This window comes from Tachypleus tridentatus, chromosome 6 (genome assembly GCF_004210375.1).
Source record: "Tachypleus tridentatus isolate NWPU-2018 chromosome 6, ASM421037v1, whole genome shotgun sequence".
NCBI lineage: Eukaryota > Metazoa > Arthropoda > Merostomata > Xiphosura > Limulidae > Tachypleus > Tachypleus tridentatus.
The window spans coordinates 35041783-35059800 of NC_134830.1; the positions used below are offsets into that span (position 1 = coordinate 35041783).

Here is an 18018-nt window from a genome sequence, read left to right on the forward strand (position 1 = left end):
ATAAATTTAGAGATCTGATTATTTCTTGATATATTGATGGATTTAACGTCCCTTGCTAAGCCATCAGTAAAGGTTTGCTCTCCTTCCAAACTTTCATAATTGTACTCCGAAAGATTGTTTTTTTTTTAATTTCGTGCAAAGCTACTCGAGGGCTATCTGCGCTAGCCGTCCCTAATTTAGCAGTGTAAGATTAGAGGGAAGGTAGCTAGTCATCACCACCGACCACCAACTCTTGGGCTATTCTTTTACCAACGAATAGTGGGACTGACCGTCACATTATAACGCTCCCACGGCTGAAAGGGCGAGCATGTTTGGTGCGACCGGGATTCCAACCTACAACCCTCGGATTACGAGTCGAACGCCTTAACCTACCTGGTCATGTCGGGCCGTACTCCGAAAGAAGCATGGTTCTAAAGATCTTTTGTACCAAGTATATTAACTTTATGTAGTAATCGCTTCGTGAGATCAATACAATTAATTTCCGTTAAAGTATAAACTGTGTATTAAGTATGACAACTCCCAAGCTGTTCTTGCTTTCTGCTGCAACAGACAAACGAAACGACATATTGTCTTTACGACGCGGCGCCTGATTTCAATATGTTTAATTACACTAAAGAGATAATGCTAACCAAGGTAAACATAAATTATATTCTCGTCACGTTCTTTCTCAACACATTGTCCATTAATGTCAGAAAACCTGACGGACACGTGAGGAAAGCAGTAGTGCTAATTTGATTTGCCTATAGGGTAACCGAATGAAACTGGGTGGATGTTTTAACAAGTAATTCTGTGCAGACCTCAGCAACAATAATTAATGTTCGGTATTAAACGAACTATGTTCATGATTTGGTTTGTTCCAAATTTTACGTAAAATTACTCGAGGGTCATTTGTGCTCGCCACCCCTAATTTAGGGGGACGACTCGTAGACTATTCTTTTACCAAGAAATAGTGGATGTGACCATCACATTATAATGGCTTGAAAGTTGAAAAAGCAAGCGTGTTCGGGGATTTGAACCCACGACTTGCATATTGCGAGCTAAGCGCTCGAACTACCAGGCTATGCTAGACACCACGAAGAAAAAACCAAAAACGGTTAGTATTAAAATGTATGACAACATTGTTCCAGTCCTGACTTGTATAGGCTCAATTATAATCTTTAATTCGAATCACAGTTTAACCGTTCACCTGTATTTGAGCTTCTGTTTAAATATGGGATTAATGGATGAAAAAATAATAGATGTTGTCACACGTTTTTTTTTCGTTATTGTTGTTGTTGTTTTATCCTTAGTAACATTTTAGTTGTACTTCAGTTGTGTGTTGTTTAGATATGATATCTGGATACTCCAACATCTGAACAATATTCGTGTTTCTTTCACATTGGGATAAACACCTCTAGTAATGTGTTATAGTTTATTGCCAGGTTTAGCACTGTTTATATTACATATTCCTTTTCAAGACATTCTATTTGAAAGTGCATTATTTAAAATCTAAGATCTGTGGTATTAACGTTCCACCTAAGACGCGAAATCCTACGGTATTTGATCAACTTCATTACGTCTGTTCCTCGTAGTTGTTTTTGTGTATCTGTGCGAATGTGCAGTATATACACATATGTATGTGCGTGTGTGCTACTTGTCAGGAAAATATAAGATGAAGTAAAACATGTTTTGAAGGAAGACATGAGAGATCCATTCCTGCCTAGTATGAGCATTTCTTACTGCAGAGAAATATCCAGTGTCATCTTGTAAAAAGAGATAAAGTCCTTCATAGGTTTAGAACAAATGTGTCGTTGGTTATAGGGTTTTTTTTGTTAGTATAGTAATCTTGAATCTAAACACGTATATATAATTGATATATAATAAATAGATAGATGGATGGATGGAGAGACAGATAGGCATTATAAGAAGTGAAAAATAAATTGTGAAACTTTGTTTCCATGTCTGTTGTTTTAGCAACGTTTTAATGGAAAGCTTTCGTACATGACATTCCTAATACTTAAACAGAAATAGAAGTGGTTGGGTAACTGGTCGTTAAAACTGGTGAGTCTTTAGAAGGTGGCTCGACATCGTATTGAGTGTTCCTGTAAAAATTGTTCGATTAGCTACTTAACTGATTGGCCCTGTAAATGTTGTTCGACTTGTATCTGTATTGAGCTTGTGTGTATGCCATTTTAACTTGTTTTGCCTTTGGTCGTATCTACAGCATTTTGCTCGTGGCCTCAGTGGGTCAGTTACTTTTGTGTAATGTAATGTCACAGAACTCTTTCAATTACACGAATATAAAGGGTATAGAGGAAAGTTTGGTAAGTAATTAACCGTTCGTTCCTAACGGGTAAGTCACGTATGTTCTTGTTGAACCTGTTTTAATTCAGGGTTTACTTTTCTGCATTTATTGAAGGTGTCAGTCAGGTTTCATACTGTCACATTATTTTGCTTTTGTCATTCAATTTGTATTTTAAGCAATTCCTTTAAGCTATCTTCGTGCTGTGACGTGTCTTGTCTTCACGCGTTTCAAACAGCAGCCAGTGAGATACCGTGAAGCGTTCAGGAACTGATGCTTTGTTGGGAAAGTATAATTAGTGTGTGTGTTTTCTTATAGCAAAGCCACATCGGGCTATCTGCTCAGCCCACCGAGAGGAATCGAACCCCTGATTTTAGCGTTGTAAATCCGGAGACATACCGCTGTACTAGCGGGGGGCAGTATAATTAGTAATAAATTGTTTACGTCAGTTACTGGATACTGTAAAATTATTTATACTTATTAATAAATTGTTTACGTCAGTTACTGGATACTATAAAATTGTTTATAATCAGTAATAAATTGTTTACGTCAGTTACTGGATACTATAAAATTGTTTATAATCAGTAATAAATTGTTTACGTCAGTTACTGGGTACTATAAAATTATTTATGAATTAGATTATTATTGAATGTGTTATGCATTGAAGTCATAGGATATTGAAGGAAATAATTCCGTATTAGGACGTTCTTCGTATTTACCGTGGTCATTTTTCTTCGTTTTTACTTCACTTTGTGTATATTGTTTAAATAATAAACTTACCCGTGATTTTTTCTCTTCTCCTTTACCTTTTTGCTGTTTCCGTTCAATTACTTAGATGTGTTTGTAGTGTTTCGATATGGATCTCATTCTCTGCACTTTGAACTTTAGATGTGTTGTAAGCGTAGCAGTCAGTGCCTTAGCGTGGATGATAGGATACTGCTTTTCTTCTGATGAAGTGTTTAGAACCAGCGACAACGGCAGTGTTAGAATAATTAGGATTTGCTGTAAATATATATATTTATAATTCAGAATTGCGAAACAAAAACTTTTAAAGAATTTGGTTTTGTGAACCTTTCGTGGTTGGATGTATTTAGGTGAAAACAAGAAATTATCAAAGACCAAAGAAACTTTCTCTCTTTGCCGTATTCTCGGATAAGAATTTAAGTGAAAGCCAAAGATACTAGGAGACTAAATAAACGCTTATCTCTTTTCATTCAATTCCTAAAAATAATTTTAGTGAGAACCAAGAATGCTGAGATTGAAGGGTATCTATCATTACCTCAATCCCCAGTAAGAACTCGGGGAGGGTGAGAGTGACCTAGTGTTTAGCGTGTTATACTGAAAACCTAAAAACAAAAAATGGCGCTCGTATTTTGGGGCAATGGATGCGTTGTAAGAGGGACAGTCGAATCCCGCAGCTACAATACATACCCAGTATGCTGACGGTTGGTCTTTTTGATTTACTGTTTTCCTGTTGTTTGTCAGTTCAGAATTAGGGATGGCTACGAGCTTATAACAATTTGTGTAGCTTTGCGCTAATACTCGAAATCAAATCAAATAATGTAAAAGTCTAAGTTGTTCAAGATCCGAGTTTTAATTGTTGTTTTGTGTGTAATAAACTTTATGTGTATTTATTACGTTGACACATTTTTATAATAAACTGTTGTAGCTGTTGCTTGTTTGTTTATAAGTAAGAAGAAAGCTTATCAATGGGCTATCTGTGCTCTGCCCACTACGGGTATCGAAGCTCGGTTTTTAGCGGTGTGAGTTCGCAGACATACCGCTGAGCCTCTAGGGGGCCTGTTGTGGCTATTTTGCCTTTTAATAAGTGAGTTTTACTATTATGGATTCTTATGCATTCGTGATTATCTTGTACTACAGTATAAATTCAGTACATTTACTCTAATATATATTTCTCGTAAAATACATATAACATTATCATGATAATTGTAAAATATATTCCGTGAAGGCAACGAACTGTTCTATTGATACATATAATTCTATATAATATAATCTTGATTGTGTGTTTTATCTCTCACTTTTATTAAAATCTACAGTAGATATTTTGTCTCAGGAAGCATTGGTTTTAAGAGTATTTAATTACAATAATTTTAAAGAGCAGTGTGTGGCGTTGCAATTGTACGTACGCGTTTTTGATTGGTTGCTTCTTCTCCGACAGAAACTGTCACTACAGGCTGCTGAGCAAAGTGGTCTTCTCACGGCTAGACTTCCCATCATCGAGTGGCTGGAGCGTGGAAGCAAGGGAACTTTCTCCACTGTTTTGTCTGTAAATCAGGGTAAGGGTAGAACTTTGATCCGTGAACATAATCTAGTAAACAGGTAAAAGAATAAAGAGTATCCACAGAATGTAAGTTAATTTTATGAGCTTAATAAATTTTTTAATGAGATTCTGCTCATTTTTTTTAAGTATTAAAGAAGCTATTAGAAGAAACTAGACAGAGCAGACACAGACTCTTGATACACCGAATCGTTTTGATAAGAATAAGAAAATCGTAGCTTAGGTGGAAACTATTTGTATTACAGCGTTTTAGGTTCGGTGACTTTAGTGCAACCCTTATTTTAAACTGCTAGTTTTTAAGGTACAAATATATAGTAATGTCTATTCATTAGGTAATGAGACATATCGACATCATGTTTTGCGTTCTCTAACGTTTTCATCATGTTGTATTAGCTTCATAAGAAGTAGAGGTTTTAACTCTGGTTAAATTAAGACAAGCCCACATATAAAAACCACTAGATTTTAATCGGTTATAGCGTTTTAATGCAGCTTAATACGATTTATATTTTTTTTTTTTTTTCGTAAATACAATAACCTTTATTCTGATGAGAATAACATTGAGAAACGTTGCCCCATTCTAAAGAATTACTTGTTCTACTTTCATTTATCACTTTTCATACGAACTAGTCCTCCCGTGGGAAGTTTATGGGCTTAAGATACTAAAATACGAGGCTCGATTCCACCAGGTGGACAGAGTGCAGATAGCCTATTGTGTAGCTTTGCGCTAAAACAAACAAATAAACACATAGCGTCAGATTAGAAGTTCTTCCTGCAGATAAAATAATTAAATAAAAATTGTATGAACATTTCATCAAGATTCAACACATATTGGGTGTTTAATTACTTAAAATACTAGCCAATCCTGGAGCCTTTTAAGGTTGAACATATTTTTGCATTTTATACCACCACGTTCTAAATTTTCTTTGTTTCTATGTCTAGTGGCTTCTTTTTATCAGTAATCTGAGTGGTGTAATACCAAGCCGGCGTAAATTAGAACCGCTAGTTGATTTGGGGCAAGAAATGTCTCATTAACAAATGAGAACTGTATACATAGTGTACATGACCCCAGAGTGGTTTTGTAGTCCTGACCTGGAACTGCTACTCTTCATGATACCTCAGATTAGGCTTGCACTCAGGTGTGAAGGGAAATTAGAATGGAGAAAAATATGGCAGGTTGCACTCTTAGCGTGATGCTTTTGCATATTTACATAACGTTTCGAAGTATCTATACACCTTTTAAATTGGAACATATTAAAAAAAACATTTGAAGAATGTAACTTTTATTTGTTAGCACATTTTGAAGGATGTTACATTTATCTGTAAATAGTACTGGATGTCGGTTCGAAGGAAAAGTAATATTTTATGCACATTATGTTATTGAAAAACAGGATAACAATATCTATAGAAAGTCTGAATAATTTTACTAATGGGTGCCACGATACAAAATTTCTGAGAGAACATAATGTTTACAACTCGAAATTAAATAAGCCTGCATTTACAAATTTCATAATAATGTATAAAGCTAGTAATGAATGTTGGGAAGTTATTGTACTACGAGATGGCGCTACATATAAAATATTTCGTGATGTAACTTCACTAAAACGTTTATTATTAAAACTTAGTGATAAGTGAAAATTTAAAGTCGTAAATATCATTTTCATCAAGGAGTAACAGCTTAAATATAGGATAAGTTTTAACTGAACCAGAAAGGATAAAATATGTAGGCTTTAACCTTGATTCAGCCTCAGTGACATCAACTTCCTGGTATAATTTGGTATATACATGCCCTGTTCTACAAACACAATAGTATCGCCCGGCATGGCCAAGCGTGTTAAGGCGTGCGACTAGTAATCTGAGGGTCGCGTGTTCGCATCTCCGTCGCGCCAAACATGCTCGCCCCTCCCAGCCGTGGGGGCGTTATAATGTGACGGTCAATCCCACTATTCGTTGGTAAAAGAGTAGCCCAAGAGTTGGCGGTGGGTGGTGATGAGCTGCCTTCCCTCTAGTCTTACACTGCTAAATTAGGGACGGCTAGCACAGATAGCTCTCGAGTAGCTTTGTGCGAAATTCAAAAACAAACAAGCACAATAGTATCAGTACGACACCGTTTAGAAATTATGAATAAACTTGATACAAAAATTCAATGCACTGGTTTTGTAACACCTAACTATAAGAAATAGGCCAAGGTAGTCATCCCGTATTAATGAAACTTGTGATTATACACGCAACTTGACGTATCAAAACCTTAAACGTGAAACCTGACATCGTTAACATAAAGATCCCTCGATAACTAGTGTCTTTCAAAATGCTTCATTTGATTAACTTGTCGTTTTTGTCGTTGTCTCGAAATATAGAAGAAAGGATTAGTCGCTTGTTGCACACAGTTCAAAACAAAATAGGCCCCGGCATGGCCAGATGGTTAAGGCGCTCGACTCGTAATCTGAATGTTACGGAATAGAATACTCGTCACATCAACCATCCCTTTGGTGTGGATTCCTGTACATGGTGAGGAAACCTCTCAGAGAAGGTTCTGTTCTTTTAGTTTACCTCCTCTGGGATCTAAACATCCACCCACGTGTTTGCCGTGCGTGGCGACCTGTGAAGGGGAGGAGAGGATCCTGGTGATTGAGGGTCCAACCCTAACACACCACTTTGGCCTTGAATTCCTGCTGACGAGACGCCTTGGGGTGGCCCCCCTAGTGTCAGTTGGCTGGCCCACTTGGGCTAGGATCAACCAAGTACCAGTGCTGGATGTTCTCAACAGGTGGTGTGGATATTGTATCTGATGCTGATATTTGAGTTAGTGCTCACGAAACCATGGCGTTGCTACAGTGTTCTTGTTTGGCATTGTAGCATCTCTTCATAGGGTTCCATGGTGAGCGGGGTCAGTGAGCACCGAAATATTCATTTTTTATTATGTGTTCTCCAAATAAAAACTTAAACAAAATAGTGAAAAAAACAGTCCATAGGTAAACGACCACGTTTTGAAGACTGTGAGCCGCAATCTTCAACATTTATAACACGCCTGTACCTCGTTTTTTTATACTACATTCTCTTTCAGACAAACATTTAGGGCATTCATTCATTTAGGAGAGAGACTTGCTGGCTCTCCAAAGTTAGTAAAGAAGCTTCGCTCTGGTGACATATTGGTGGAAACATCCACATATCATCACAGTGAACTCCTCTTGCATTCAAAGGCAGTTGGGAATATACATATTGAGGTTACACCTCATGCTACTTTGAATTCATGACGAGGAGTTATTGTTCAGAGGGATTCGAAGAACATTCCAGAATCAGAGATTCTCGCTGGTTTCTCCACCCAAGAAGTTTCTGCAGTGAGGCGTATCTCCACTTACAAAGATGGAATTATGATGCTGATCAATGTCCTCATTCTGACATTTACATCACTACGTCCACCTTCCATCATCAAGGCAGGTTATCTTAATTGCAGGGTACGGCCATACATTGCAAACTTTCTCAGATGTTTCCAGTATCAGCGATTCGGTCACTCGAAGACGTCATGTCGTGGTTCCTTGACGTGTGCTCATTTTGGTGGCAAGGACCACGATGCCTATGAGTGTGAAATAGACCCTCATTGCATCAATTGCAATGGCTCTTACCCATCCTACTTTCGTTCTTGCTGTAACTTGTTGGAATAAAAAGAGGTGCAGCGTTTGAAAACGATTCACAACATTACTTACCCTGAGGCTTGAAAGTTGCTGTCCACCACTTCATCTCGGACGTATCCTGCTGCACTTCGTTCCACTACTACAGTAGGAGTGCAGATGGATCTCTCTGTGCCTCCACAAGAAGCATTCTCAAACTAAATGAAAAGTCTTTTCACTTCCATGGTTAAAAAAGTTGATGAATCAACATCAGCACCCATCTCTGTCCCTAACATACATTCCAGCAAATCCCAATATCAACTTCCTTTGGTTCTAGGTACGGGAAATTCCTCAGCTATATCTTCTTCTCCCACCACAAGATGCAAAAAGATCATTCGTTTACGTCCTTAGCCGCTGGAATCCTCTTCCAGTAGCAAAGACCTGCCCAATCGATCTAAGGCAGGATCCATGGAGGTCGATAGACCTCCCTCGAATAAAGACAGTAAAGAAAAAAGACGTGGTTGTAAACAGGAGGGTTCTCCACCCAATTTGCCTACACATAAATAAAAATGGCTACCTTGACACAATGGAACTGCCCTTTCAGCCGTGGAGGCGTTATAATGTGATGGTCAATCCCATTATTCGTTGGTAAAAGAGTAGCCCAAGAGTTGGCGGTGGGTGATGATGACTAGTTGCCTTCCCTCTAGTCTTACACTTCTAAATTAGAGACGGCTAGCACAGATAGTGCTCGAGTAGCTATGTGCGAAATTCAGAACAAAACAAAACAATGGAACTGTCGAGGTTTACGTTTTAGTCTGGATGACATCAAAACACTGATTGCTTTCTACCATCCTGTATGTCTTTCTTTGCAGGAAACATTTCTGAAACCTGCCGATATCTTCATTTATCGATAGTTTTCTTTGTACAGAAATGACTGGCTGTGTGATGAACGAATGCATGGATGGGTGGCACTGTTGGTTGATCAGCATGTGCCCATCCTGTCTTTGCCACTCGACACACCCTTGGAGGCCATAGCGATCTGTGTTTCCTTGGGTTGTACATCACTGTTTGTTCTCTCAATTTGTCGCCTGATCAATCAGACCTTGAGTCTCTCATTGAACAGTTGTCGTCTCTCTTTTTAATCCTGAGAACTTTAATGGACATCATCCCCTTGGGAAGTGTTGATATTGATTGGAGGGATCGCTCTGTAGAGCATATGCTCTCTGATCACAACCTTTCGTTTTTCAATACTGGTTCTTCCACTTATTTTCTTGCACCCAGTCAGTTCTTTACTGCTATTTATCTCTCAGTTTGCTCCCCTTCACTATTCTCAAATTTTTCATGGAGGGTTGACAGTAATCTACGCGGCAGTGATCATTTTCCAATAGTTTTGAGAGAGACTGGCCATGTTTGATGCCACCCGACCCACGTGCCCCTGTATAAGCTGAATCAAACAAACTGGCCCTCTTTCACTGCTATTGCAGAACTTGATCCTGCCATTATCTGTAAGCCATCAATAGATGACTGTATGGCAGGGGTAACTGACTGTATTATACAAGCAGCTGCTCAATGTATTCCTTAAACCTCGACACGTTTTTCACGATATTCTTGTCCGTGGTGGAATCTTGCCTGCCACATGGCACAGAAGGCTAAAAATGGGCCTGGAATACTTTTTGCAGGTATCCCACACTCTCGCACCGCATCACTTTCCAGCAGGCCTGTGCACATGCTTAGAGGGTAAGACGTCAAAGCCAGAAGGAATCTTGGATTAAGTACACAACTGGCATATTTTCTACCACCAGTTCCAAAGTCATATGGGACAGGATTCAAAAGGTCAGTGTACCCCTCTCGATCTTGTTCTCTGATGGCCAGGAAGTAGCTGATACCTGGAGCATCGCTGATACTCTAGGTGAAAGCTTTTGCCAGGTATGTAGCACTTCTGCTTGTTTCTCCACCTTCTTGGCCATCAAGACTCGTACAGAGCGTTCACCTCTTTCCTTTCGAGCTGATTTTCTCTATGACTATAATCGTCCCTTTACACTGGCGGAACTCATACTGGTTCTGGCAATACATTGGTTTGACCTGATGATGTACACTATGAAATGTTGCGCCATATATCTCCTGCTTCTTTTGCTATTCTTCTGATTGTTTTTAATCGGATCTGGCAAGAGAATGTTTTTCCTGATGCCTGGCGCCATGCTATTGTTCTACCATCCTCTAATCCTGGGAAGGATCCCAAAATTCCTTCAAACTACTGTCCAATTGCGTTGAAGAGCTATCTGTATAAAAACTCGGAGAGAATGGTTAATGCTCGTCTTGTTTGGTTCCTCGAATGAAACAACCTCCTCTCGCCCACCCAGTGTGGGTTCCGACGACAGCGCTCCACCATAGACAACCTGATTCGACTTGAAACGTCAATCAGAGAAGCCTTTCTCAAACGACAACATCTTGTATCAATATTCTTTGACGTTGAGAAAGCTTATGATACAACATGGAGATATGGCATTTTGCGAGACCTCCATATATATGGGTTATGTGGCCACTTGCCCATTTTTATTAAAATATTTTTAATGGGCAGACGATTCCAAGTTCATGTGGTTTCGACACTTTCCCATTCTTTTCTACAGAAACTGGGAGTCCCTCAGAACTGTGTTCTGTGTCACACTTTTCAGTATAAAAATTAATGCCATCATTGAACAAGTCCCTCTTACTATTGCGAATGGATTCTATGTCGACCACTTTCACATTTCATATCAGTCGTCGAACATGAGATATGTTGAGCAGCAGCTACAGACTGCCCTCAATCGTTTACTGAAGTAGACCACAGCAAATGGTTTTAACTTCTTTCTCTCTGAAACCGTTTGCATGCACTTTTGCCGCCAACGGGATATTTACCCTGATCCTGAACTCCGTATTGGTGAAGTTGTGCTACCTGTAGTCCCTGAGACAAAGTTCTTGGGGCTTATCTTTGACCGTAAGCTGACCTTTATACCACACATCAAGCAGCTACGAGTCAAGTGTACAAGAATACTGAACATCCTCCGTGTCCTATCTTCCACCACTTAGGAAGCAGATCGAAGTTCTATGCTTAAGGTATATCGTGCTCTTATTCGATCGAAACTAAACTATGGATCACTGTATTACTGTAGTTTTTTTCTTTTACCGCATGTAAAAATTGTATTTAATGCTATTTATGTTTTTAATTGAAAAAGTAAACTTTACCTTGTTTTACCTAAATTTCCCTTTATGAATTTTAATAATTTTACTTTAATTTTAACTTTCTACCAGATGTTTGGCGCAGATAGCCTAGCTTTACGCCATAGTTCAAGAAACCAACCAACCACATCAAACATGCTCGCCCATTCAGCCGTGGGTGCGTTGTATTGTGACGGTCAATCTCACTATCCGTTGGTAAAAGAATAGCCAATAGTAAAAGAATAGTTGGTGGTGGGTGGTGGTGATGACTAGCTGCCTTCCCTTTAGTCTTACATTGCTAAATTTGGGACGGCTAGTGCAGATAGCTCTTGTATAGCTTTGAGCGAATTTCTAAAACAAAGCTATACTACCATATTTGTTGTATTACAAATACTGAAATTGGTATTTTTGCTTTTCTGCATCATTGGAAGGAAACAGTGGGATAGTACCAGTAAATAGTGGTATACTTCATACCGTTTGCTGTTAGTTGTAAAGTTTAATTATCATATTTGTTATTCTATAGATACTTAATGACGTTTCATATACATATTCTGTTACAGTATTGGCAATAAATATTTCTTCTTATCTACAGGGTTATAGTACCAGCGGTTATAGTGATTTATATGGCTCATACAACATTGTATTTTATTCTAGAAAATCCGTAAGGAAAGAAATATCAAATACATACAACAAAAACGAACGTAAAATCATTGTTGTGGTGGTAAAAATTAATTTATCGTAAATATTTATCTTAATAAGTTGTTTTATATTATCTACTTAATAAAATGTTTTTACGTTGATTTCGAAAAGGTTAACTCGTGAAAAATATTTTGTTTCCTTAGTACTGAAAATATATTCTCAGTACTGGGAGTTTTAACACTTTGATTTTTGAAACAAAATTCCCAAGAGACATGTAGATCTTTATGGAATTAACGAAATTGTGAGTTTAGAGTACAGCTCTGTACAATATGTAAGAATACTCTGATGTATTATAGTTAAACACTTACGTATTGAAAATATACATCGATAATTTATTTGTTTTAAATTTTGCGCAAAGCTACACAAGGGTCTCCCGCTGGTACAGCGGTAAGTCTACGGATTTACAACGCTAAAATCAGGGGTTTGATTCCCCTCGGTAGACTCAGCAGATAGCCTGATTTGGCTTTGCTATAAGAAAAACACACACACCCACATACGCTACTCAAGGGTTAACTGCGCAAGTTTGGTTTGGTTTGAATTTCGCGCAAAGCTGCTCGAGGGCTATCTGCGCTAGCTGTCCCTAATTTAGCAGTATAAGACTTAAAGGAAGGCAGCTAGTCATTACCACCCACCGCCAACTCTTGGGCTACTCTTTCACCAACGGATAGTGTGATTGACCGTAAAATTATAACGTCGTCACGGCTGAAAGGGTGAGCATGTTTTATGTCACGGGGATTCGAACCCGCGACCCTCAGATTACGAGTTGAGTGCTTTAACCATCTGGCCATGCCGGGCCATCTGCGCTAGCCACCCATAATTTAGCAGTAAATGCCTAGAGGAAAGGCACCTAGTTATCACCACCCACCGCCAACTTACATCGAGAAAATGTTTCAATTATAAAAACCCATCAAACGCCCAAAGAGACGGACTAATTAAAAGACGTATTTATCAGCGTATTTCGAATATTTTAGTTGAACAACAGTCATTAAGTACAAATCATCACCATAAAGTACTTTACTTTTTAAAATTGTTGTTATCGTAATAGGATTTGAAGTTATTTTGACATTGAGAGGAATTACATAGAAATATGCGTTTTTAGAATAAAACTATATTTCATGAAATAAAAAGTTTATTCGAATCTTTATCTGAGGATCGCGGGTTCGAAACCCGGTCGCACCAAAAATGCTCGCCCTTTGAGCCGTGGGGGCGTTATCATGTTATGGTTAATCCCACTATTCATTGGTAAAAGAATAGCCCAAGAGTTGGCGGTGGGTGGTGATGACTAGCTGCCTTCCCTCTAGTCTTACACTGGTAAATTATGGACGGCTAGCGCAGATAGCCCTCGTGTAGCTTTGCGCGAAATTCAAAAACCAAACCAAAACCAAAAAAGTTTATGCGGATGTCTGTAATTCAACTTAAAAGAAATAACGAACGTTTCGCTCAGCTAGTTCAGGTTTTCGTCATGTAACGAGCTACATTAAGCTGGTATGTTCATTTAAGTCATAGGTCTAAATAGATTCAACCGTTTTTTTTTTCTTTTTTTGCTTAGTATTCCTTCCTGCCTTACGAATCTGTAAAGATACTGGCTCTGCCCATTGTTCGTTCATTAATTATTACGTTTTCAAACATGTATCTAGATTTGTGTGCTTCGAAACAAAATTAATATGAATTCAGTTTGTAATTTATGTTCTGTGCGAGTTCGGATAGCTGCTGTCTGTGTGTATGTGTGCAACAGAAAGCATTAATTTAGTTCTGGTGGAATAAACGTTTAGAAACAATAAATATCAAGAGCATAGAAACAAAAATACTAAAACCAATGCTGGACGTTTTTGACTTTTATTTCAAACGATGTTCAGGCCAATTATCCTTACTTAGGCCTAGTATTAAAGCTAAGCATTTCCAAATCAAAACTAAATGCGCGGTTCGTAGGGGTTTTAGAAAGTTGCAGAAATATGAAAATTTACCCCTGTATTTTGGAAAATCATGAACAATGACAGTTTTCTTCTATAAGTGTTGTAAACCATTGTTTTACATAATTTGTATAACATTTAATGGTGATGATTTTCTGAGCGAATTCTTTGTGATTTTCCGTAGTGGTGAGCATACGCTGCACATATGCATGTGTGAATAATAATTTGAATTAATTCAAAGATATAAGGTCAAATGAGGCCGTCGACATGTGGGCCTCGCTGTTCAATCGTTTGTAATTATGTAATCCCGATTCATCAGTGTTTTTTTTTCCTTCATTATTTTTATGTTGTATGGTATTGACTTCAATGTGTACTTGCGTAAAACATGTCGGTTAAGTGTATATTTAACATACATGGCTTCCGAAAGACCTGTACAAGGAATGGCTCGTTTCGGGTGCTCATCGCCAAAAGCTTCTTGCAATATGTGCCACAAAATGTTCGAAGTTGGCAACATGGGCAAGTCTGCGGTGATAAGCTCTATGAATGGGAAACAGCACGAAGTTTACTTGTCTAAATTGCTCTCATCAACAGCAACCACTTCGACTACACACGGTTTGATATTATCTGATTTTAGGCCGACGCCAGAAAAAAAAATCGATAGTTAGGCCTACTCTGGCGAAAAATCAACACGATGGTCGTAGTCCCGCAAGCAAGTGAATAATATTCCTTATTTAAATTTAATATTACATAGAATGTGCAGAATTTCATTGAGTTAAATGTACAATACAATTTGAAGAAGTTGCGTTCTTTTCCAATTAATATCTGAATGATTCGCTTCTTTTCATCTAGGAATCAGTACCTCATTATTAAATGTATTCATTACAGGACAGACTGGATTTATAAATTTCGAAAGAAGGTGAGTGGAAAACTGAGTGAAGTTTAGTGCGTCCTGAAAGCTATTGTTAACTGACATGGTTACAAAAGCTGTGAGAATACAAATGAATTGTTTGCACATATATTCCAAGAGGTAAAATCGCATCCAGATTTTCTTATGGAGAGAAACAAATATGCTTGTGTCGCTTGTGTTGGATCATCTCCATATAAAAACGATCGGACCAACTTGATGTGTGTCTTCAGTATTTTTTCATAATTAGATTTCTTGATTCTGCATTTGTCGGCCATACACGGTTTAAAAATCTCTTAAACCATTACTTACAGCTGATAAAATAGTTTAACCTTAGTAACGTTTTTCATAGAGGGATGGACAGTCCAAAATGTTAAGTGGCTGATCCAAGAGAAATTAGAATTAGAGTTAAATACTACAAATTTGTACCCATCTTTAATCAACATTGGGCCTTGTGGTTTCTACTCAGTTAATGGGGCTTTTCGTACTGCTTTCAATGCCCTTTGGCCCGGCATGACCAGATGGTTAAGGCACTCGGCTCGTAATCCGAGGGCTACGGGTTAGAATCCCCGTCACACCAAACATGCTCGCCCTTTCAGCAGTAGGAGCGTTATAATGTGACGTTATAATGCCAAATTCCGCATCTTCAAAGATTTTAAACTTAAAATCGATAGGCTTGTTCAAACGCATGAGGCAAGTAACTGTTGAGAGGGGATATTTTGTTAATGAGGGGTTAATACTTCGAAACCTGAATGCTGTCTCCCTTTTTGGTCATTGGTTAATCTCTGATTATGTACAGTCAGTTGGAGGTATTCTGGAAGTTCCTTAGTCGAAGGAACTGTTTATTACCACTCAAAGTGGTAGATAGAAATATAATCAGATCAATAGAGAGAGGTGGCTGAACTGAATGGAAGGGCACTGAAAGAAAGCTTATTATTGAGGATATTTCAAAACGTAAGGCATACAACAAAGGTTTTAGAAAGATACAGCATCCTTAACTGATAGTCTTGCTGTAGCCCAAGAGTTGGCCGTGTGTGGTTATGAGTAGCTGCCTTCCCTCTAGTCTTACACTGCTAAATTAGGGACGGTTACCACAGATAGCCCTCGTGTAGCTTTGTGCGAAATTCCAAAAACAAACAAACGAAAAGGAAGGCAGTGTGACTGATTTAGAAAAGTCATATAGTTTCAGGGAAACATGAAAAGAAATATTTTTTGGATTAAACATTTTGTATGAAGAAATTGCAAAGATGTTGGAAAGTTAAGGAATTATTAAACTACATCCTGCTGTTATGTTTCACATGTAGTCATACATAAACATGCTTCTGTATAATATATACAGAATAAACAGTTAATGTAAATGTATGATTTACTTCATATTGTGCCCAAAAAACACCATAAAACATAGTAGTTAGTGGTTAAAAATAATTAAACATTATAAAATAATAAAATAATAATAACGAAAAACGTGCATAATAACTGATTAGACGAAAGAAGCTAAGCCTCGTGATAGACAGTTGTTCGAAGCGTCGTTTGAGATGGTTAAAAGGTTTGAAATTGATTTTACTATTTGCTCTTATGTTGTTGACTTTGTTCACCCAAATTCAACATGAAAGCCTTGTTAATTAAGGTGATAAAGTTTTATTTATCGCCGCCTTTGTTTCTTATATTTTCTATTCTATTCCAAAGGTAAAATTAAGATAAACATGAAGGATCAGAGTTATATTTTAAGTCACACAAATGTTTAATACAGTTAACTGGCCCCCAGTGGCACAGCAGTATGTCTGCGGACTCACATCGCTAGAAGTCAGGTTTCGAAATCCGTGGTGGGCTGAGCACAGATAGCCCATTGTTTAGCGTTGTGTTTACTTCCAGTCAATCAATGCAGTTGACTGTTGTTTTCATCGTAATACCTCCTTTAATCCTAAGCATTTTCAAAAGAGTAATCTATTACTTTATTACTTCTTTAAACTGTAATTCTTTCATCGTGATTTTTCCCTCTTTATACCATTTACGATTTAAGGTACAATTTAAATACCAAACAGTGAAAAAAATGTTATTAAAAAGGTGGACGGGGTGGGGTAATTACTCGTGTTACGTATTATTTATTTATCTCTGGCTTGTCTCCTGTTTATTATGTTACGTACTTTAGGTATTACTATTCCAAATAACCGGAAATTTGAATTTAGAAGTTAATTATATATTAATATATATCAAACCCTTGTTAACCTGAAGATGACCTAAGAAGGTTGAAACGTTGTTCTCTATTTTAATACCCATACCAATCGTCTTGAGATACATTTGCTAACAGGACTGATACACACAATTTTCTTTCTTAACACAACTATATTTTATTATCAATTCTATTGTTGTTTATATATTAAAATATATTTGGGTTAAGAAGGAAAATTGTGTGTATCAGTCTTGTTGGCAAATGTACAGGGGTAGAAATATTCTAAATTTTCAGCAGGACATGTGTCCTGCTGGACGGTGAAACTTGCCGGACATTTGAAATTTTAGCAGGATGCCTCAAAATTGTCACCGGACATTACCGAAAATAAGAAATCAAATAGAGACGATTATTATATAAAACAGAATCATTTTATTTACGGCACTGAAACATTATTTCAAAGCAAGTGGCAACAAGCCTTGTATCCATTGAAAATGACACATCAATCAAACTGGTAGATTTAGTCATCCAGCACTAAGACATAAGCTGATGTAGACTCAGTATCTCTATTGTCTCTACATGTGTGAGTTCCATGTGGACTCACAAATCGTTTGTTTTTTTCACTGTCCTTCCACCAGGATTCTACAGACTTGCACTGTAATTCTGTGCTTGCAAGATCACAGGTCTTATTCTTAGCTAATTTTATTGTCATCAAGTCATTAAGAGAATCATTTATTAGTTTGGACTGCCAGTCATCCTTAATAATTGCCATCTGGGAAAATCCACGTCCTGGTTCAGCAGATGACACGGAAATCACCTGCATGAGGCATACCAAGGCCAACACTGTTAATCCAGGGAAAAGTTTACCGTCATCAACAGTAATTTGACTTAACATGTGGGCCCAGAATCCACTTGCACTACAAGCCAGGGACTCATCTGATTTGGCAAATCTTGTGGC

At 37.8% G+C, this 18018-nt stretch overlaps 1 protein-coding gene across 8 annotated transcripts in view; it reads left to right on the top strand.

The window, feature by feature from the left end:
• LOC143252231 (tRNA methyltransferase 10 homolog B-like) overlaps positions 1-18018 on the top strand; it is a 196995-nt gene that overhangs the window by 99418 nt on the left and 79559 nt on the right. For all 8 annotated transcript variants that reach the window (XR_013028892.1, XM_076504043.1, XM_076504046.1 and 5 more), the window contains one exon: positions 4461-4578. Coding sequence is in view for 7 of the 8 variants with exons in the window: in XM_076504043.1 (XP_076360158.1) it covers positions 4461-4578 (118 nt within the window). In the remaining variant the exon portion in view is untranslated. The remainder of the gene's footprint in view (positions 1-4460; positions 4579-18018) is intronic.